The 23,151-nt window shown below is 34.4% G+C and overlaps 1 protein-coding gene across 3 annotated transcripts in view; it reads left to right on the top strand.

Annotated features, from left to right (window-relative positions):
* The window catches only part of LOC142358149 (5-hydroxytryptamine receptor 1A-like), a 94,511-nt gene that overhangs the window by 44,938 nt on the left and 26,422 nt on the right, over window positions 1–23,151 (top strand). For 2 of the 3 annotated variants that reach the window (XM_075409620.1, XM_075409626.1), the window contains exon 2: window positions 13,871–14,774. In XM_075409620.1, the coding sequence (XP_075265735.1) occupies window positions 13,973–14,774 (802 nt within the window). In that variant the 5' untranslated portion in view covers window positions 13,871–13,972. Of the gene's footprint in view, window positions 1–12,765; window positions 14,775–23,151 lie in introns of those variants that run through there. The other variant, XM_075409613.1, reaches the window with a different exon arrangement.

Here is a 23,151-nt window from a genome sequence, read left to right as displayed (position 1 = left end):
TAGTGGTAAAACAAGGCTCACAAAACCTGATGGGAAGGGACATCCTTGCAAAATTGGGACTAACTCCGACACAACAACAAAATGAAGGTAAGAAAATCCTTAACATCAACGAAAACATTATCGAACAAAACATAACAAAATGGATATTCAAAAAATATTCACACCTTTGCACAAGGCTTGGTAGAAGTAAAAATCATATCGCAAAATCAATCATGAAACAAGAAAAAATACCAACACAACACAAGGGAAGAAGAGTACCACTACATCTAGTCAAAAAAGTGGAAAACGAACTACAAAAACTAATAGAAGATAAACAATTTGTCCGTCTGGAGAAATGCCCAGATGATTTATACATAAGTCCAGTAGTAATAACAGTAAAAAAGGACAAGTCAATAAAAATAGCACTAGATTCAAAAGAGCTAAACAAAGCAATTCACAAAAACAAATACCAAATGCAAAGTATTGACCACCTAACTGACTCATTAGCAATGCAAATAGCATCAAACAAAAACAATGAAGGACCATGGTGGTTTAGTAAAATCGACCTAAAATACGCTTACAGTCAAATACCATTAGACGATAGCATCGCTGAACACTGCAACTTCAACATCCTAGGAGGAAAAGCAACAGGAACATACAGGTTCATAAACGGCTTCTACGGATTAACAGATATGCCGGCTACATTCCAAAAAACTATAGACAAAACGCTAGAAGGTTGCAAAAACTACTTCGCATTCTTAGATGACATACTAATTGCAACAAAAGGAAAGCTAAAAGAACACGAAGAAACATTAGATATAATACTAGACCGACTAAACAAAGAAGTATTAGCAATTAGCTTACAAAAATGCGAGTTCGCAAAACAAGAAATCGAATGGCTTGGATTCAAAATAACTCCACATGGAGTAACACCACTAATATCCGAAACGGAAGCATTACAAAAACTCGATATACCGAAAACTCTAAAACAATTGAGATCATTTATGGGTAGTATCCACCACCTCATTAAATTTATTCCACACCTAGCCGAAATATCAGAACCATTGCGCCCATTATTAAAAAAGGAAAACGTCACAGCATCGAATAAATTAAAATGGGAAGAAAAACATACAAAAACATTCGAAAACATCAAAACACAAATAGCAAAAATTGTAGAAAACAAACATTTCGATGTTGACAAAGACACAAGAGTTAAATGCGATGCAAGTAAATTAGGATTAGGGGCAACACTAGAGCAGAAAACAGGCAATATATGGCACACAATCGCATTCGCAAGCCGATTCCTAAATACAGTAGAACAGAGATACAGTACAAACGAATTAGAACTACTAGCAGTAGTCTGGTCTCTCGAACACTTCAAACATTACCTACAAGGATCGGAGTTCACACTCCAAACGGATCACCAGGCATTACTGACAGCACTAAAAGAAAACAGAGGAAACAAAACCTACCAAAGTAGACTTACTCGGTGGGTTGATAGATTATTACCATTCAATTTTAATATAGAACATATCCCAGGTAAACAAATGGGATTCGCAGATTATATCAGTCGAAATCCAAATGGAATAGCAATTCCACCATCCGCAGAAGATACACATTTCATAATAAATCAGATAAACGACTTTAAATTTACATTAATTAAGAACACATTACGCAACAATACCAGCACTACACATAACAACAATGACGTCATTAATTATTCTCAACACAAGCACCATACAAAACACGCTTTTTGCCATTCTCGCCTTAGAAAACAGTCGCCAAATTTAACACGCTATTCAAATTCACAATTTCTCCAAACGGAACACATTAACTCAGTCAAATTAAAACATAATCAAATCAACTCCTTATCTATTCCTTCAAAAAACTTTATAAAAACATCTACAAATTTCCAATATACAAAACAATTTATTAACGCAATCACTAGAAATAGACCACATATCGAAACGGCGAATAGACCCATTATTAGAAGAAACACAGCACCTAACAAAAGAAAACCGACACCAAACAAGATGGACAATCCAACAACAAGACCACCTCTAATTACAATTAGTACCCAAACGGAGGACATTGACAACACAGGCAAAGGACGAGATCCAATACAACCAGAACTCCACCCACAAATCTTTCCCCTCAGCAATAGTGAAACAATACCCGACTATAGGAAACACCTTTCGCAAGTATTTGGAGAAGAATTCCTCGCGGAGGCAACGCGACAAGACAGAACATTAACACCCATCATGAAAATGATTAAGGAAAAAGATTGGGAGGCACTAAGGAAGTCCAACAAGTATTTCTACTCACTGCGAAAAGACCTATCCATAACAACATCAGGATGCATGCTTTACGACAACAAATTAGTAATACCACGAAGCCTCAAACAATTTGTCATCGACGCAATACACCAAACGCAACCGGGTCAAGCAGGAATGCTAAGTTTAGGAAATTTAATTTGGTTCCCTTGCATACATCGCAGCCTAACCTCGAAAGCCCAAGCATGCGAAGAATGTACAAGACAAGGTAAAAATTTAAAACCTGTAATACCTAAGCAAAAATTAGGAAAACTCCCACATTTGGAAGAACCAAATGAAGAACTCCAAATGGATTTCGCAGGCCCCATCCCTTTTAGAAATCACACAGACAACTACTATATTTTAGTATCAGTGGATAGATACTCTAGATTCCCAACTGTCCAAGTCTTTAAAAACTGCGACGCATCAACAGCAATAGAATATTTAGAAGAATACTGTAAGTTCCACGGTATACCACGGTCATTAAGGTGCGACCAAGCACAAGCATTTAAGTCTAGAGACTTTAACATACATTGCAAGAGCAATAACATAAAACTCATCCTAGCTCCAGCCGGAGATCATAGAGCAACGGGCATGGTCGAACGCCTTATTCAAACGATAAAACGAAAATTAGGTGTAATGGCTATAGATCCATTATGGTCATCAGAAGATATCACAACAATTGTATCAAATATTATTCAAAATATCAGATTAATCCCAAACAGAATAACAAAAATAACCCCATTCGAAGCACACTTCGGTAGGAAACCAAACACTGCATTATCAAATATAGTAACAAAACCAAACAAACAAAACTTATCTTACAAAAAGATAAAACATTTCGCTTCAGATCGCAAACTACTCAAGCAGCCAGTCCTGTCTCCTGCAACAATCTGGGACATGGACCAGGACTCGGAGCCAGAACTGAACATACAGTATAGAGAAGATGCGAAGAAAGGAACAAGACCAGAAGTAAACATCGCATCAGAAAGCGACGACTCCGAGAATGCGCCGCTGCTTAGCCCCACGCGCACCCCGGGTAAGATAATACCTTCTAAACTTGAAATCACATTCGGAGACAAAACTACAACACTAATATACGGTAAAAAACAAGTAGCACGAAAATCTATAGCACGAAAAGCACCTGAACCACGGGGAACACTAAAACCACAATGGAACATAATTTAAAATGGCACAATCACAAATTATTCACCACACACAATCACACTGGACACTAACAATAGAAAAAACACAGTCATAAGAAAAAGCGACTTAGCAATAGTAACACAACCACTGACACCACATCAGATACAGACATCACCGCCAAAAAGATTAATACACATGGTAGCATGCAAATCTCTAAGAGAATACAACAATAACAAAGAAAAAATTAAAAAATTCTGTTTAGAAGAAAAGAGACAAATGAAGCAAAGACAGGAGCAATTGAAACAGGGAACAAGCACCGCAACAACTTCGGCTCCAAGCGGAGAAAATCTTTACAGCCACGAACAATTAGTCTCGATCGCGAAAAAGAATCAAAGGACACAACAGCAGAAGAGAAGAACCAATAAGGCACAGGAGACACCTGCAAGGAAACATCAACTACAAAAACAGCAAAAAAAACATCAATTCACACCGCGTAGAAACAAAAGACACGTGATACCTCAGAAAGAGAAACGAAAGGAAAAACCAAGCTCAAGCGACACATTCAGAACGAAATCAAGGGCAGCAGCATTACATCAATCAAAACTCCATATGGAGAAACACAATCGATCTTTTATCAAAGTCAACGAACAAGAATTATTAAAATCCCCAACAATTGAATGCATAACCATCTCGGACTCCACTGAAAATAGCCCAATAAAAGTGTTTACATCAGACAACAAATATGACTTTATGATCACATCACCGGACAGCCCAGAAATACCCCAAAAATTCGAGTCGAAAATTTCAACTCCAAAGTTGGACAAAGCGGTCGGAAAAATACAAAAACTGAAGGCATCCCCCAAGTTCAGCAGCTCGCCAATCCTAAACATAACAACTCCCCATGGAGAAACATCGGAAAAGGAGAAACAGAGCAGCTCAAAAGCCATCACCAATCCAGCACCGGCACCGAAGATTAAACAAATCGAGAATGAAGAAAATAAACCCACGACGGAAGGTATCTTGGTAAACGAACGTAATGAAGAACATCACACTGCATCACCATCGCCAGCAAAGAGCTCAATATCGGATATTAAGCCAAGCGACTTCTACGAGGAAGAATTACACAAGTGAAATTCTTCACAGTGCCCGGGGGAGTGTGGTACCAAGGTACCTATCTCCGAATGGAGACGAGAAACTAGTAACCAAGCAAATAAAAGTATTAACTATAAACTCTCTTAAACTATATTATAATTTATATATTATAACCAAGTGTAGTACTTGATCATAGTGAAACCACATTACTTTCTGTTCATCCTTACTGATAGTTATGAAGTGTTACGAAGTGTTAACATTATTCTGACAGGTGTCTGTCTAGCACCTCTCATAGTGCAAATGCATAACAATGCAAAAGCGCAGTTCTGCCTTATTGTGTGTAACGTATAGTAATACTCTTATTCCAAGTGGAATTTACGATTGAATCGAAAAACAGTTTTCTTGCTCACCACAATTATTACTATTATTATTATTATTATTAAAATTATTATTATTATTATTATTATTATTATTATTATTATTATTATTATTATTTTTATTATTATTATTATTATTATTATTATTATTATCACTTTTATTATTATTATTATTATTATTATTATTATTATTATTATTATTATTATTTTTATTATTATTATTATTATTATTATTATTATTATTATTATTATTATTATTATTATTATTATTATTATTATTATTATTATTATCAATATTAGAATAACAAGGTGGATCGGAAAAGTGCGGTTGCACTTAAAGTTCCGACCTCGCTCAACCACGTTTTTAACTTAGTTGTCAACCAAATGTGGAAAAGTTCGAAAACTTTTAACAAATCATTTATTGTTCGAAATAAGTTTTGTATTCGTTTAGAAACGCAAGCGTCAAGAGAAATTTTAATTGTATTTGAAGAACAAAAACAATAACAGAACACATTTAATCGATTTGTTGTTCGGGTGGCAGTGGAACTGCTGGTAGGAGAAAAGCAATCGAAGTATATCAGAGCCAAAGCTTTTCTTTGTTTAATCGGCAGAACCCGGTGAGCTCTGACGAATTTAATTTTTCCCCTACATTCAACTTTGAGGTTTCTGTTCTTAGCTCGTGATTTTTCAGGATTTTGCTAATTAGGCAAAACGAATCGAAATTTTTCGTAAAAGATGACAATAAAGCATGAGAAGAAAAAGAAGGAGTCGCTTCCATTTAAAGACATTGAGTACTCTTTAATGTCACATAATGACATCATGCTCTCTGTTTGGATATAGTAGTTGAACAAGAGCACAAAAAGCAAATTCCGATAACCACAAACGATACCAACGTTTTTTTTGGGTCAGACACAAAAAATGAAGGACATAACCATTGATCTCTTTGAAATACGTTTTCTTGTCTTCACAGCAAAAGTTTTTTCTACCTTGCCAATCTAGACAAAAGAATTATTCTCGAACATCAGTTAAACCCAACGCAAATATAATATAATATGTAGACTGGGGCCCAAACTTTATCGAATTGGATAGCTCTAGATCAAATTAGGCCAACTCTCATTTCAATGGACATTTGTCGACCGCTAAAAAAATTTGCCAAGATAAAGCAGCCCTCTTTGACAAACTAGTCTCTGTCAAAATGGCAGAGAAACCAATGTCGATGGAAATGTTTGTGCTGACCTTGAAAACGTTTGCAAGAAATGAGTACCTATCATCTGCAATTTTCCTGTTATGGTTTGGCTGAAACAACCAGAAATGCGGAAAACTATCATTGAGAGTTCTCTGTGTTAACCAATATGCATTAAAAAAAAATTGGAAAAAACGTTTTCAGTAACAACTGCGTCCCGCGCGTATTCAACCGAGGAGTAAAGAAACACAGAAAACAACAGTAGAGGCTTATTCAGAGTAGACTCGAGCGTTGATTAAACGGTGACTATGCTGGGCTATTGTTCATAGCGGTCTCAATGAAACAAGCTAGGAAAAACAATAATGATCAGACAAAGTCGCTTGCAGCTCGCGCCAAAGCTCTCTGCCCTCAAGCACAACTTGAAATCAGATGGGGTGGCCCATGATGGAAGAGAAACAATGAAGGAGTTGAGAAACTTGAATCATTCAAAAGAAGTGAAACCCATCGCGACAGTTAAAGTGCGCGTGAATGTCAGTTCAACAAAGCTCATGTGTTAATTAGCTTGCAACGTTTCTCAAAATTCACAGCAGCGGTTCACTCTAAAATGTGCCCGAAGCTTCTTCTAAAAACTGTTGCATGCGCAGTTCTCAACCAGTCAATGAAGTATATTTCAAGACTCGTAAATCTGGTGAAAATAGCTAGCACTAGGAAATGTAATGTTCTGAAAGTATCTCAAAAGTTCATTACTGCTTTAGCTTCTTTTGGATCTTTTTGCTAACCTCAACAAAGCAAGCTCTTTTTCGATGCAAATCACATTCAAAATCAATCAAGAGTTCAGAGGAACACCCGAGACGGCCACTTTTTTTCCTTAGCGCTCTGGCCTATTATTGAAGAAATTGACAATAAGCTGCCAATAATTATTCAGCACTATTGGTACCGAGATAATGATATTATAGCAGGAACTCAAGTGGAGCTCGGAAAACCGACTACAAATCTGACAGAACATGGAAAGCATAGTGGACTGGAAATCCGGATGGGTAAATGTCAATTATAGCCCATTTCGTAGTTGAAAGCAGTTGATAGCAGGACAAGATGAAATAAGGAATCGAAATCCTGGGACCATAGAAACACTCGTAACACCCGTTTTGTTTCAAGTTGCTTACGAGAAAGATTGAATAAAAGTGAGTAGTTATTAGAAAACCTTGATCTTTGAAGTTTCCTCAGTGAGCAAAATCAATGATTTGTAGTTGCCTCGGGGCACCCAAATTGATTTTTTCAATTTGATGCAACAGTCCGTCCCCTGAAAGCAACAAACTTCTAGAAAAATTCGTTCTCGTCCAGCAAATTACTTTGGAAAAAAACAGGGGGTCTGTGAGCAGCAAACTTTCATTGGACAAAGCATGCCTTCCAATTAGCAGAACAAGAAACTGGAATTCATCGGTTTTTAGACCTACTCAAGGCTGCATATGTCTGTACTTTATCTCAGTCAAGAAATCTATTTGAACGAATCACTAGGTTGATCCCAACAGACGAAAGCAATTACACGGAGTTGGTGGAAGATTTTAACACATTGCCTCCTCCTCAGTTGATTCAAAACAAATTCAAGAGATTTTCGACATTACGGCTTTAAACGACATTCTTGACAGGCAGACAAACAGAAGAGACAAAATCTACTGTTATGTTTGTCCCTACATCAGTCATGAGCCTGGTTTACAGCCACTCCTATCCCTGCACTTGATCCGCCTCTTCAGCCCAACAAATTTTGAGCTGCTCTGAAATTCCGGTTAGGAGTTCCACTGGATCACTCAGACACGAAATTCCCCTGGTGCAGGACAGGGATTTTAGACATTTTTGGGGAAAATTTCGAGAGGAATTTTACATCTGTTTTCTTTCAGGCGTTTTGAGACCGCCTGAACTCAAACGAATCTTTAGTCGCACAATCTTTTTGTCAAAATTCATTGTAATGGTTTCATTATTTTAGCTGATTTCATCATTTTATATCAGTTTTGTTTGTATGATAACAAACTAAAATACTTTCCGTAGCTAAAAAAAATGATAACGAGAAAACAAAAATAAGGCGACTGAGAAATTTCAAAAACAATAAATGCACCTTCATTATTTTATTGTCTGTAGTGATAGTTTTTAGATCATTCCAACAGGTACGCATTTTACGACCAATGTCCAAAAATCAAGTAGACATAATTGATTCTGTCGGGCGTTTATGGCGCTAGTACGAAAACTTGGGACACTTTTTTCTCCCTAAGTTTTTCGCCTAAGATCACCAAATTCCACACAATAATTAACTCTTCCCAAATAACTAATATAGTGTCAATTAGACCGAAATGAATGAAAGACCATTTGGTGATTAATTTATGAAGATTCCCTCTTGGTAAAAATTGTGGCTTAAGAAGACAATCTGCAGTTTTGCGATTACACTCCTGGTTGTTCACAAGAACATTCAAGTCTATGAATTGTGTAACAAGTAAATGAAAAATAAAATTCGGCGGATAAAGTTTTAAGCTAATTAGCATATCCAAAGCTGTGGTTAAATTTATTAGTGAATAATTGTGTCAAGTTTTAGACCTTTTCCAAAATATAAATATTTTTTTCATGTTTTGCGAAACTATATTTCATTGTTAAGCATGGTATATGAATCGTGAAAACTGGTGACAGATTTTTGTTGCTCGTTTTAACAAAACGAAAAATTCACTTTAAAGTTGAAATTTGCCATTTCGGATATTTGCTTTGTAATTCTCTACCTTTGCTTTGGGTCAATACGGTTTGATAAAGAATATTGGTTATATTATTTCACATTTGACATGTCTAATCAAAGAAAGTTCAAAAACTGTTTCTGCGTCATATAAATTGAACGCATTTACCAAAAGGACTGTTTTTTTAATTTCCTGTGTCTGTGATCCGTATCATAAACCAAACTGTTCCTTTAAAGCTGTATAATAGAACTTGAATGCATGTTGCAATTGGATTAAAAAATTACTATTAAGTCTCACAAATTGGGATATAAAAAAGTTCCCATCTTTCTCCTTGCATTCTTTGCTGATCAGATGGTTCAACGCAGGTGCATTTATTTTGAAGAAAGTGCATTTTTAATCAGAAACTTTTCGAAATTTTTGTAATATCGCCCGAGTAAAAACAATGAACAAATAAATTTTTGAGGGGAAAAGCTAAAATTTATTTCAGTTTTATGTTCTTTTCGTGTTTTTTTTTTCAAAAAATTATCTATTTCCTGAGACAATCTTGCCAAACTTTCACATTAGTAGCGGCAATGCGTAAATCATGACAAGCTTCTTTCATGAACAAATTTATCCGGTGGGTTAGAACATTATGTGCAAACGCACATTACCGATCCTACTGATTTTTAGAGTTTTACATAAAACCACTTTAAAAGAACAGTGCTAAAAAATTGGATATTTTTTATCATTTACAATATGAGAATCAGTAATAGATTTTAGACATTAAATGGAAAACTAGCTCCATATGAAGAAAAAAAGCTCAAAAAGATAACTTAACGCACAAAGATACCTTAGAAGTACAGTAAGATGTGTCAAAACATCAAATACCAAATACCCGTAGCTAGAAAAATGTGCGACTAGAATATATCCTCGGTATAAAACTCTACCCCCAAGGGGCTTTGTATTGAGGCCACTTATATCTATTTTTGTAAAATATATTGATTGGAAATTACCTTTTTTTTCACTTTTCACAGGTAGAGTGAAGACAAAAACAAACGATATCTAAAACATAGTGACCTTTACTAGCTATGATTGCTAGCCGACAAAAGAAGTGACGTGAATAGAAAATCGCTCCTGCTATCGTGATGATCAGACAGCGCTTAACAAAGGAAGCACGTCAAGGTGGATTTTGAATATCCCCTGAAGTGTTTTAATTGGTGTCAGTTCAAAGGACCACAAAGATTCGGTTGATAAGTGCCACCCTTTGTCTGCCATCATTGATTTTGTCGCAATCATTGAGCAGAGAAAAGACAAGCATCGCTCAATTTTTATCCGCAAAATATTCTTTGAAAATTTTTTCAAAAACTGTTAAAACTGGATCTACATCTCTAAACCCCGATTTAATTTAACAAAGGTTATCCTAAGCCCGTGTATTTGAACTCTCAGTCATTTTAAAACACATTTTATTCACCCAGATGTAGTTTTGAAGTCGAATTAATTGATCTCCTATGGCATCCAAATCAGCGATTAGCAAAAATTGAAGCTCAAAAAGTTTCTTTAAAAACAAAAAACTGTTGACATTCAAGCGTGCGTTTTTTAACAGCTTCATTTTGTTTGAAATTGAAGCATATTGATTAGAAACAGTTTTACCTGTACAACTATGACCAAAACGGTGAATTTTACTACTTTAATCTCAATTTTTTGAAAGGCAGAATAAGTTTAAACAAAAAATCATCGTACAAACTAGAGTTGAAAAAAAATGGAAGCCGATTTTTATGACAGATTTAAATTTTATTCCACTTTTCTAAACTCAGTTTTGTAATTAGAATCAGTTTTAAAAGTAGGTGAGTTGAAGGCTTCAAGTTTCCTAAAATGGCGGCATTCTCTTATATACATAATCCAGGAAAATTATTAAAATCAGTTTTAAGTAGACTAAAAATTTTTTTAGATTACAAATAATTGCAGTTTTTTTTTGTTTTACAAAAATTTGCAAATTTTATCTATAGTTTTACAAAAAATTGCAAATCAATTTCTGCATTTACAAGTATTTCCAAATAAATTTTCATTTTTAGAAATCTTTTCAAATTTAATCTAAATATTTGTAAAAAAAACATACTAATTTTTGCAATTATTATGCTTTATTAACCAATTGTTTAAAAAGTTAATTTACAAATTTTCGCAAATAATTTTTTTTTGTGACTAGGGAATGCAGGCAAAAATTAAAAACAGATTAAGTTAATGCCCTGATTTTAATAAAAAAACAAATTTCCCAAAAACAATGCTATTTGTGCCAGAAGCTAAACAGGGATAGTTTTCTGCTACTATAAGTCTAACTCAGAAACGAGCGAGGAACGATTCGTCAGATACTCTCGCAATTGGTCCGAACTACAAAATCGAGGATATCATGAGAACATCAATAGCTTTCTATGATACGAACTAATTGAAACAGATTCCACATGCAAAACAAAAATGTTTGTTGATGTTGCGGTCAATAATGAAAAAACCCTAAATGTATTTGCCATTGATTACTCTGCATAAATACAACAATAAATGCTGGTTAGATAACGAACTGAAAAACGCAGCAGAGAGAAACAAATGCCCCGTCAAAAATCAATATTTTCCTAGACCAATCACTCAAAAAAATTTTATCTGGAACAATACAAGGGAGTTAAAAACAAGATTAAAAAGACCTTTTTTGCTCTCTGTGAATAGCTGACTGGCGTATACCCGAAGAAGAATAAACCAGATCACTATATTGATGTAGAACTCTACAACAATTTTTTTTCTGAAGCCTTGTTAAAAATCTTAACAAATAACTCAGCGTAAAAAACTTTCAAGCTCTCACAACAAAGGCAGAGCAGTTTTTATAACTAACATATCAGGAAATAATTGAAGCAATAAGGAAATCAAAATTCAACTACAGTGTTAAATTCAACTTTGGTGATCTCACTGCAGTCAAATGATTGTGTTGTGTAAATTAGTGATTAACTCATGATATTGATGACTGCAGAAAACAATTTATTATTAGTGGATAAAAATACCGTCGTGCCTTTACGCATAAAAGTGGCTTTTGCGGGAATCACACATTGTGGTAAAATTCTTCACTTTTTCATGTGAAGCTTGAGTCCGTCTACTAAGAATATATCTTCGCTGTTGGAGGAAGTTGTAAATTTATTGTCAGCTGTTTTGGATGTAGCTGAGCCTGAGTGAAACGACTGAGCCGCAAAAGGTTTAGTTCACATCTAAACTTATCACACCTCACTATTTTAGCATATAACACAGAAGTTAATAAATTGGGTTTCAGCTAAGAGGGTTCATTTTATACGCGTGAAAAAAAGATTTCATTAAACGTATCCCAATCAAATGACATAGCAGTTGAACAACCTCCTGGTGCATTTGGAACACTGGAGAATCCGGTGAGAGCTTTCTGGTCTCCAGTCTGTCCAATAAAAGCTTAAAAGTTTGATAATTAAGCAGGAAATGTTACAATTAATGAGTAATAAAATTTAAAAAAAACAGATCTGGACATAATCTGAAGTTTTTCGACCCCTCACCCAATGTTTTGTTCACTCTCTGCAAGAGTTAGTGTGTTGACTTAACAACAAAATATTTTCTCTCAAGCAAAAAAGTACCTTTGTACTGTTATTGAGGCATTTTTGCTATTCGCCTTTAGCTATTGTGAAATGTATGAGTATTGTAGTAAATCCTATGACAAGCTATAATCTTTTCTTTTTGTAACAGTTGTGAGGTCTTAACTAAATCTCGTCTGAATTTAGACTGGTGTTTGTGACAGCATACTATCACGTTTATCAGAGCTGCAAGTCAAGACTAATTCGCCTTATTCAGACCTTGCAGCCATTTTAATCTTAAACTTTTCCCTACGCGCTCCATATACAATTCCAGTTAGTTTAACCTGATGCCCCCCCCCCCCCCCCCACCTCTCTCCCCCGCCACCTCCGCTATCAAACAATTAGTGGGACCAAAAACAGCTACTCATATATAAGTAATTGGGCGTTTATTATGTAATAGTTTTATATTAAACCTGGTGACGGTCTTTTTGACTTGGGAGTTTGACTTGAGATTGTATCTCAAAATTTAGCAATAGAAGAGACCTTTTTATCTGAGATTTACTTGAGATACTTAATCTTCTAAGACCTTTCAAAGCCCTTTTCCACCTGCGTTTCGTCCAACGATTACTCCAACAAAAAACGCCGCCATTTTTTGTTCAAATTCCACTCTTAAATCCAATTTTTCCATTATTTTTCCTACCGTTGAATTCGAAACAACTATTCCCTTACACACTTCAATTCTTTCTTAAAACTGCATTTATGAATATTGGATTTATGTATGGCTATTTATTAATTGATAAAACAAAAAAGAAAAAATATAAATTAATTATTTATCAGCTATTAATTTTGGCGCAAAATAGCACACTGCTAAGATTGGCGTTGTGGGGAAAATCAAATTCTCAAAATAAGAACTAGAAAACGGAACGCGTAATTGTCAGTCGAGTTCGCATTTCTTCAGACTTTGTTCATTCTTTATTAATTAACAGCGCTTAAAACTTGCCAAAAATTGGCGAACTATTGCAAAAAGGTGCCTATTGACGCGAATTGACGTGAACATTCTGCTTGTTCTTTAATTTAGCAAAAAAGGGGAAAACGAAAACGGGCAAAATTATTTACCCAAGCAAATTGGAAAAAGCTTATTGGTTTAAACTAACGCTAATTGTATTAACCGAAAATGCTGACGATTTTCTTCGGTTTACGTAACACGCTTTGTTCCCTCGGAGTCAAAATTTTTTCCTTAGTTGAAGGAAATTTGTGTAGCTGTGGCCATTACTATAATTAAAAAGGGCCAAAATTTAAAATTTATATAGACAACGGAAACTAAATGTTACCATAGAAATCTATATATGGAACTGGTTGTTTGGTTACCCGGTAGAAAATTTACCACCCCGCGCGCGTATTTACATTGAATTTGTTCATATTATCTCTCATAGCAAAAAGAGCGAGCGCAGTTTAGTAGTCCTTGGTAACGGCTCTTTTCTTGTCCTTCTTGTTCTGTTGTTCTGATTTCCCCATATTTTAGCCCCCGATTTGGTCTCGCTTTGATTGGACGGGTTGCCCGGCAATATGATACCTGTCACCAGATAGAGGCCATTACTCGCGATTACAGCAATACTGGATTTAAATGATTAGGCGCGGGCACTTTGTGACTTATGCTGAAATTCCCTATAAGCACTCCACTAATCTTCATCAGAATAATGAACAAAAACAGAGCGGAGGTGAACTAAACCATTCTAACGTGAACAGATTTGACAAACTGTTGAACGGAGTTGAGACCACTAAAATTTCACACATTTCCCGGGCACCTACAAGTGCGGGTGTCGACTTTGAATGGTGGCTTTCCAATTTGCACGATCAAAATGGACACTTGAATTCAATTTCCAATAACAAAGTCGGGGTTCCGGTTATTAACGGATCAGGAAATTTGATTCCTTCTTTTGGTAATCACGAATTATCCCAGCTTAATCCCAACTCATCAGTGTTTTCCCGCTTTCATTTGCAACAATATGGCGAACAGAAACGCAGTTCTCAGCAAAAATTACTCGATTTGTTGAAATCTTTCATGTACAGTGATCAGATCTTTCCAGAATCCTTTTCAAGGCAAGACCTGGAAGCAATGCAAATGAGATCCGAGGGTCGAGATCCAAATGAAATCAATTCCTTATCATCATCATCAGCATCATCATCATCATCTCTGACCCTTTCATCAATGAGCGCAATGGGCGCGGTGGAAACATCGGTTCAAATTTCCTTATATGGACTGATTATATTTCTGACCTTATTAGGAAATGTATTGGTATTGTTCACAATATTCAAGAGATCTTCTCTGCACAATATGAGCATGTACTTGGTGGCCTCACTGTCTGTTAGTGATCTGATGGTGGGGGTGTTTGTCATGCCTCTGAAAGTTGTGCTCCAAATTGTTGGTGAGTTCAACTTAGTTAAAATTTCATTTTGAATAGATCAGACGAGGGCAATGATAAGCATAGGGTTTAAGGATGTAGTTTTTGACCAGTCCAAAGACTTTAAAAGCCAAAGTCAAGAGAGCTTGCGCCCGCGATTGAAATGGAACAGCCAAAACACAGCAGAATCAAGCTCTGATTTATCTGAATCTAAACCAAAAAACCATGTATCTAAAAACATATATTATTTTACATTTGCATTGTATAATATTGTTTTTATGTATTATGTATTTTCTAAAAGTTTATTCCTTTTCACGCAGTAAAACAAAACACACCCATTTATGGCCGGCAAAATATTTCGAGAAAAAAAGCATAACTTTCAACAAAGTAAGTTTCCAATTTTTTTATTTGAGATCTTCAAAAGTAAGCCTTACTTAATTTCATTGGTATTGCAATTGATGAAATATAGTACAGCAAACAAGATAACAGGGTTTTAAAAGTATCGCTTTTAATAAAAAAACATATCATACTATAATTCAAATTTCACGGCAAGAACCAGAAAAAGAATTGCCAATTTAACACAAATTGATTTCTGATTCTCAATTATTGGTACAAAAATCTCAAGGTTTGTCAAAAAATTTTGAACCCGCGCGGCAATCCCCCCTTAAAAAATGCTGCCCCCAATTTTTTAGGTTATGGGAAAATCAGTTGTTAAATTTGCATTGGTCTCGAAGTTTGAAGAAGTTATTGTAGTTGCGTTCTTGTAAAATGCTATCGAACGAAGTTTGAAGCAATTACTGTAAACGTGTTGGTATTCTTCAATGCAAAATTTATTCTTGACCATTTTCACGCAGTAGATTTATGCTTGACCATTTTTACGTAGTTTTTTACGCTTCAGTTCTTCATATTGAGTGAGTCCAATTGCTCTCATTTCAAAATGAAGTTTTTTGCTAAAATAAAAACAATTGTTAGCGGGTGAATCTAAAAGTTGTTGCAGTTTGGTGCTTAAAATGTTTGACTGCTAGCCTGGAGTTCTAGGTGCGAGTTTTTTCACCCATTTAGAATTTACACCACTAAATTATCTTTCAACCCGCCTTTCCTTTAGTTAGGTTAATGTTTTTCAATGCCTTTGTCTTGACCATCTTGGATTTTATTTTTCCAGATTTGGGTGATCTTAACAAAGTGAAAAAGGCAAAGCTTATGGCAAACAGTCAATTAAATTTTTCTGTTTAATTGCTCCGCATTTGTATCAGCTAGTTTAAAAAGTGAGGAAAAGGGCAATTAACGTTTTTTAAAAATTTTAAGGCACTGAGTTCAATAATCAGCACCTTCAAACCTAATTTCGAATCAAAAGGCACCAAAAGTGTTTTAATTTTTTCAGTTCGGATCAGGTATATTTTTTGAAAATGTTATGTGAGGCACTAAGTGAAAATTTTGTCCCTCTGCCCGCTTACAAATCTCATCGCCTCATTTTCACACAGTCGACAATAGATTTGAGCCCCTAACCACATCAGTGAGAAGAATTTGTCAGAGGGATCTGATAATGTTTGATTTCGCCCGAATAGCTTGACTAAAAAAATCAATATAGATATTTTGTTTTCTTTAATTTCAGAAACTGTTTTTCTTTCTAACTTAAAATCTTTATACCTTTTTGTATCAATTTTGGCACACATATAGACGACGATTAACCAATAGCCATATTTTGGACTTCGTCAAACAGATTCGATCACGCCTTTTCCTTCTTGTCTTATTCCTGATGTTTTATGATCAATATATACACAGCAATTGCATAGCCAACAACGCCAAATTAGCAATAATATAATTAAGAAAAGATCTAGATGTTAAATTCTAAAAAAAATGAGACAAACAAATAAGAACCTGTCTTCGATGCCCCTGACCTCTACTAAATCTTACTTTTCACTATAATTTTTCTAATCGTTTTTCCTTTGAATACACGCAAAATTGATTATTTTTCTTTCACTACTCATTTGGATCTCAAGTATTTTTATGTAAAACAGTCCTATAGTTATCTGTAGTGTAAGTTTTTTCAACTTTATTGTTTGCTGTATTAAAAACAATTCAATCCTGTCCCAAGAATAAGAAGTCAGTTGTTTTGTTTTATAAGTTTATAACGCGAATAAGTTAAAGAGTATTTGAAACTAGTCTTCTAGGAAAGTCGGATGGTTGTTTTTTGTGCAATCGTCAAAATCTGCAGAAGATTTTTTAAAAACTGAGCCAAAATAATAAATTTTAATTTAAAAAATATCTTTCATATTTTACGCTTTTGGAGTTTTTGTTCCATTGAAGGCATGATTCTTGGGATCAGTAAATCTTTTGTTGGGTTCATTTATCTCCATTAAACTCATGTGAAGAACAGAGGTATTAAAAGAAGCGAACAACAACTAGCTTAACTAATTAGATATAAAACTAAACTCTTTTCTCTAAATAAATTTTTCCATAAAAATGTCAACAAAGTTTTTGGTGCCAAAAACTTAGCTTCACAACATTAAAACTGTTCTTTAAACTGATCAAATGCTGGCCGTAGTTTGTTAAAAACTATCTTTTTTTATCAATATCCAGGCCAAAATCAGTTTTTTTTTACTGATGGAAACTTTTTCTTGGATTAATTTCTTATGTCAAAGTTGCGATAGCAAGAAACAGATTTCTTTGAAGGAATTTGAACGGCTGCATTTAAACACATAAAGTATATTTGCTTTACGTTCAATATTTGCCAATTCATCAATATTCACCATAAGTTGTTTTAGTCAATTGCGATTTCCTATTTCAGGCGGTTTTGAAAATTGTAAATTGTCCGCGAATATTTTTATGATATCTTTTGTGATTTTCAAATTTTTTGGACATTGGAACTATTCAAAGTGTTTTGAATGTGTGGAAAGAGAATTGAGCACAAGTCAAGCAATTTATTGAAATTGAATTCCATATCTAGCGTCGCTAACTTCTTCCGATATTGCCTGCTGTCACTAAATAAGCTCACAAAAGGCGACTGTGTATTTTGGTACTGGTCTTATCTAGCTTTAGCTAATTTTTTTGGCTTACTTGTAGTAATTTTGTTTGAATTCTATAAGATTGCCACCGTTTCGTTTTTGATTAGTCTAATTTCCAAAATTTCTGTTTGATCATCTTGTGTTTTTGTACTTCTCAAACAATAATTTTCTCGTTCTTCTCTAAATTTTGCAAAAACTGTAGTTTTTTACTTTAAAAAATTTTCTCAAAAGTTTGCTGCTGCGTTCTGCCAATTTTATTTACAAGTGTTCGACAGTTTTCTGTTTTTCATTGGGTATTTTGTATATAGTGGGATGCACTTTTTTTATCTTCACAAAATTCAGAAAATTGAAAATATTGTGCTTTTTGTTGGGTTTTTTTTTCACAAATTGTTACTCGGAGTGAAAAAATGCTTGACTTAATTCTTTCTTTCTTTTGAAACGAATTGACATTTCAAATGCTTAGAAGGCTGAAAAGGGTCAAAATAATGTAAAAAAGTGACAGTTTAATTTACATGAAATTTAAAATTTTAAGCGTCCAATAAATTCTGACGGTTGCCGCCAGATGAAAGACCTAATGGCATACGAATGAATCTAACTTGGAAGTATCAGCTTACAACAATATATGAAAAACCTTTGTTGTTCAACTCTTAGATTAGTTTTTTTTTCTGATTAGTCATTTAATCTTTGCATTGAAGCAAGGTCCTTTTGATGCAGCTCAATAAATAATACAAATCATTTGACCGTTATTCGAGCTGTTATTGATTCGGGCTCAAAGCACTACATCAAATTTAAATTTTTGTTAAAAAATATGAATGTTTTCAGCATAGTTTTAGTGGCTTTTAGCTTTCTTTTAACAGATTTTCTTCACAGTTTACCTCAAAGGGTTGATCTGAATCAAAAGTTCACAAGTGGAGAAAGATAACAAGAAAGATAACTTAAAATGCTTTATTTGTTCTAGGTGGTCTACTTAGTTCGCCGCAAAATAGTTTTAAGTATTCGTTTCTGGTTACAGTCGCCCGGAGCAATGTCGCATTCTTGTTCTTAGAAACCTTGTTTGCTTGAAATAGCAAACTAAAGCTTTGTTCTCTCTTTGTACGCAGTTTATTGCATGCATGTAGTTGATTTATATGCTCGATCAACAGTTATAGGTTAAAAATGCTCAATCGAGATTTTGAGCAGCATTTGCTGTTTGAATGCTATGTTTCTGAACGATAAGAGTTGATTGGTTTATGTACCCATTCAATTACGGTACCGGTATTGAAAACCTTAATTGTTTAGTCACTGTGGCCTTGACGTCTTAATTTCCTTTAGCAAACAACAGTTAAAAACACGAAAAACACAAGTAACAAATAACAATTTTTAATCAAGCATGACTAAGTGATTGAGTATCCGGATTTAACGAAAGTGAAAAAATGAAGTTCAGCACTGAATGGGGGACTGGGGGGGGGGGGGGCTACATAGGGCGCGTATAAGATACAAATTACAACTGATATTTTAGGAAATTTGAAAGATAATCCCCCCCCCCCCCCCCATAATCAACCAAAATGAGAATGCTGTTTCTCGGCCCGTGAACAAAATTTTTGTTTTCATTATCAGGTGTGAACAAACTAATGCTTGTGTTTGTACTGATAATCTGTATATAGCCTTATACGAAGTAGGACTTCGATTGCAATATTTATGCGTACCATTACAAAGGTTTGAAATGATGAATTATGATCACAATATACCTGGCAAAAAGGAAACTGCTCCTATTCAACAAATGAGAACATTAACAATTGTTGAAAAGTGTGAACATTTGTTAAGGAAATATCGTCGGATAGGATCGAACAAGTGCGAAAGTCAGGAGAAACCAGAATACATGCTACCATTTATATGCTATTTTGAGGTTTCAAGGTCACTGACAGGAATGTTATGTAAGAATGACGGTGAATGTGGCTAATTTTAGAAAATTAGTGAGTGCGCTGAATACGATCAAAAACGTAGATTTATCGCAAATCTGAACTATTTTCTTAGATATTTTCATTTCTTAACTCAATGATTATTTTAGATAAATTCACCGCTTCAGCAATGTACTACGGTATAAAATGTATCCTTCAAGTGGATAACCGACAAAGGTGGATCTGAAATAGGTAATGGTGGATGGGGGGGGGGGCGTAATTTGAAGAATCATAAACTATTTACGGCAAGTAATTGTAGATTTTAGTCTAATTCACTGCATTCACCGCATTCAAGACTAAGTCAGATACCGTTTCCTTAATGTATGATAACATAATGTTTCATTTCATTCTATTCTATATAGAACATAATCTTCAATTCTTTCTCAGAGTGTTGGAGCCATGGCGGAATAATAAATAAACTAAATAAAACTATAAATCAATCAAACATTTTTTCTTGCATAGCACAATAGCTCCGACGATTAAAGTAATAAATACCTTATTTCACTTATTTTCATTCTTTTTTATATCCTTGTTACATTTGCCCTTAATCTCACTGGTTTTATAACTTGGAACCAATACCAAAAGAAAAATTTTCCTAATTATATTTTGTCAAACCGAAAACTACCAATTCAGAATATGACATGAACAGAATTATTGACGCAATGAATATATTGACTTTTTAAGGACTCAGCACCAGTTGATTGATTTGCATTTACATTACAAAACTGATGAAAATGCAATACTTTCGTAATGCCTTTCTTTTGCCCGAAAGTCAACTTGTAACTCGTGTGAGGAAATTTTCGGATCAATTTCTGCTGGTATTTCTAATGCATAGTTTCTACAAAATTGCAGTCCGCATATAAACATGCCTGAATATACGTAAGAGTGAAAGATCTCATGACATGAAGCAATCAGGCTTTCCTAACGTTTATATTCACTAAAAATTGCTGCAAAGAATGCATGAAAATTTTTGAAGCGTTCTTATCTCTTCTAGCATAGCCTAAAAGCTGCAAAACTTACATAAAAATAACAATTCTTTGTTTCTAACTGTTTCGTTAATTTTTTCATTGTCTCTTTCCAGAGTCTGGGAGCAGAAAACTAAGAATGACATAAAGCAAGGCAAATGTTTTTTAAATTACAATTTTAGTTATAGTATTTTAATTCTTCTGCCAGCGGAATCAAATGTTACGCACACTTAACTAATTGATAGTGTAACATGGAGTTTTAATCAACACCTGTTCCGATAATAGCAGTTAACTAAACTGCCAGTGTAATAAATTTTAATGCCTGATCGACACTGGAAAAACACTTCAGCATTAGACTACGAGTTTATCACACTCTTTTATCGCGACTGTTATTAAGTAAACAGTGGCGATAAAAGAGTGGTGATAAATTTGTAGTCTAATGATAGAAACAGATTGATAAAATTGTAGTCTAAAAAAACAATTATGATCGCAACGGGTGTTGATTAAAAAAACTTCCTTGCGGTTGTTATCGCCCTCGAAGGTATTATAACACCACGGCTTCGTCTCGGAGTTTGATAACTTCTCGGTGGCCAACACAACCGCGTATTATTATTCATTAGGCGGTATTTGTAGGTGTGCGAGCAGTCTTTGTGTAATCACCGGTCTACGCCTGATAAACAAATACTTTAAACTCGAAAAAATGTCATGTCGAAAGTTGCTTTCGCCCAAAAATCAGTCACCCAAGAATACGTAGGTACATAGTAAAAACAAACGATTGACTTTCAAATTTCCAAAACAGAGTTTTTACATGTGTCGCTGCTCTTAAGTTACTAAGCCTTAAATTATCACTCTCAGTAGCTATAAACCGAAGTACTGAACAGACAGTTTTTTCATTTTTCTGGAGTTTAATGGTCAAAATCAACAACTACAATCTAAAACAATGACTTTAACGGAAACTTGACGTAAAAAAAGTTCAGTTGTTGAAGGATTCAACACCCAATTAGTTTCATACAGAACTTCATTGAAAAAGAATGCGCGGTTGAGAAAAAACTTAAACCAAATTTGGCCACAAATGTTCATGCAAATGTTGCGAGAAGCACTGCTGAGAAACTTTTTTTCTGTCATCCCAATTCGTAGTGTAGGCAAATATGCAGACTGCACGCAAAATGCTGAGCAAACTAAAAATCAAATATAATGCAAAAAAGCAATTGTCTGGTATAACGATTTATCTTTCGCCTTGAGGCGGAATATCCCTAAAAAGCGGGCTCTCAAAACGACAATAAGAAATCACTTCTGGAATGAATTTTTAAAAGACCCAATAGTTTCTGAATTGAGTTCTTATCTCAAATCTTTCAAGTTCCATCTTAATTTGACTTAATTTTAGGGCGTCATTTATTCTTCTAAGAAATGTTAATTGGAGGACTAGCATTTTTTAAACTTTTCTCTTTTCTCGGAAATGCTAATTTTAGAATTAGCATTTTGAAAATTTTTTCTCAAAATTATAATTCACCTCTCTTAATTTGTCGATATTTTAACACATTGTAAATTTAGTACAATTTTAAACTTTCACAATATGTGACGTTTGTTTCATTTTTACTTCTTAACACTACATTGCCTTTAAACTATGTTCTGTATTTTATAGTTCATACTCAAAGAATTAACAAAGGTTTTCTTTTTTTGTTTGTGTTCGCAATATTAGCTTACATTCTCAGCTATCTTCTTGCACATTAAATACTTAATTCAAACTTTTAGCACTCATAGGCAATTTATGGACCTAGCCATTTTAATAATAGCTCTCCAACGATGTTTGAGGTATTTATTGTAAACGTCTTTGCTGTTTACGGAAAATTTTTGCTGGACAGAAATGACTTTTCTAGTGACCTTTGCAACCTTGACCTTTTCGTTTTGCGTGATCTTTATTTTTCTCATTCACAATTTTAATCAGTTGAATATAAGTGGTGGCTGTTCACTACTAACAATCAAAAGAATTGGTGTTATTTTCTCACTTCAAATTTTTTATTGATTTTAGTAGTATATAAACATAGCTGGCAGATTGCCAGAAAATAGCCGTTATAGCCTTGTAGATCTGCAGTCTCAAAAAAAAACAGTAAAAAAGGAAGACCAAAAAGAAATTTGTCTTCTCATTGCAGCCTGATATATTATATTTTGATTTAAAATCTGTATAAATTTTGCTGCCTTTATTAGTTGTTCTCTAAAAACCTTCATTTAGAGTGACACACACCCATTTGACCTTTTGTCTTTGAATAAAGGTAAATAAAAATCAATTTCAAAGTGAGGAAATCATTTTTGTGAGTGAGGTAAGTCAAGCGTGACCAAAAACTCAATCAGGCAAATGAACAAAAAAACTCGTTCCATTAAGAGCAAAAAATGAGGTCACGCACTCACTTCATTTGAAATTGCATAAACGAACGAACAAAAAGCAGATTTGAAGTGGTTGTGATGTCAAATGGTCGTAACAAAAATCGCGAAGACG

This window comes from Convolutriloba macropyga, chromosome 2, assembly GCF_964194025.1.
Source record: "Convolutriloba macropyga chromosome 2, txConMacr16.3, whole genome shotgun sequence".
NCBI lineage: Eukaryota > Metazoa > Xenacoelomorpha > Acoela > Convolutidae > Convolutriloba > Convolutriloba macropyga.
This window is presented reverse-complemented; position numbering and strand designations above follow the sequence as displayed.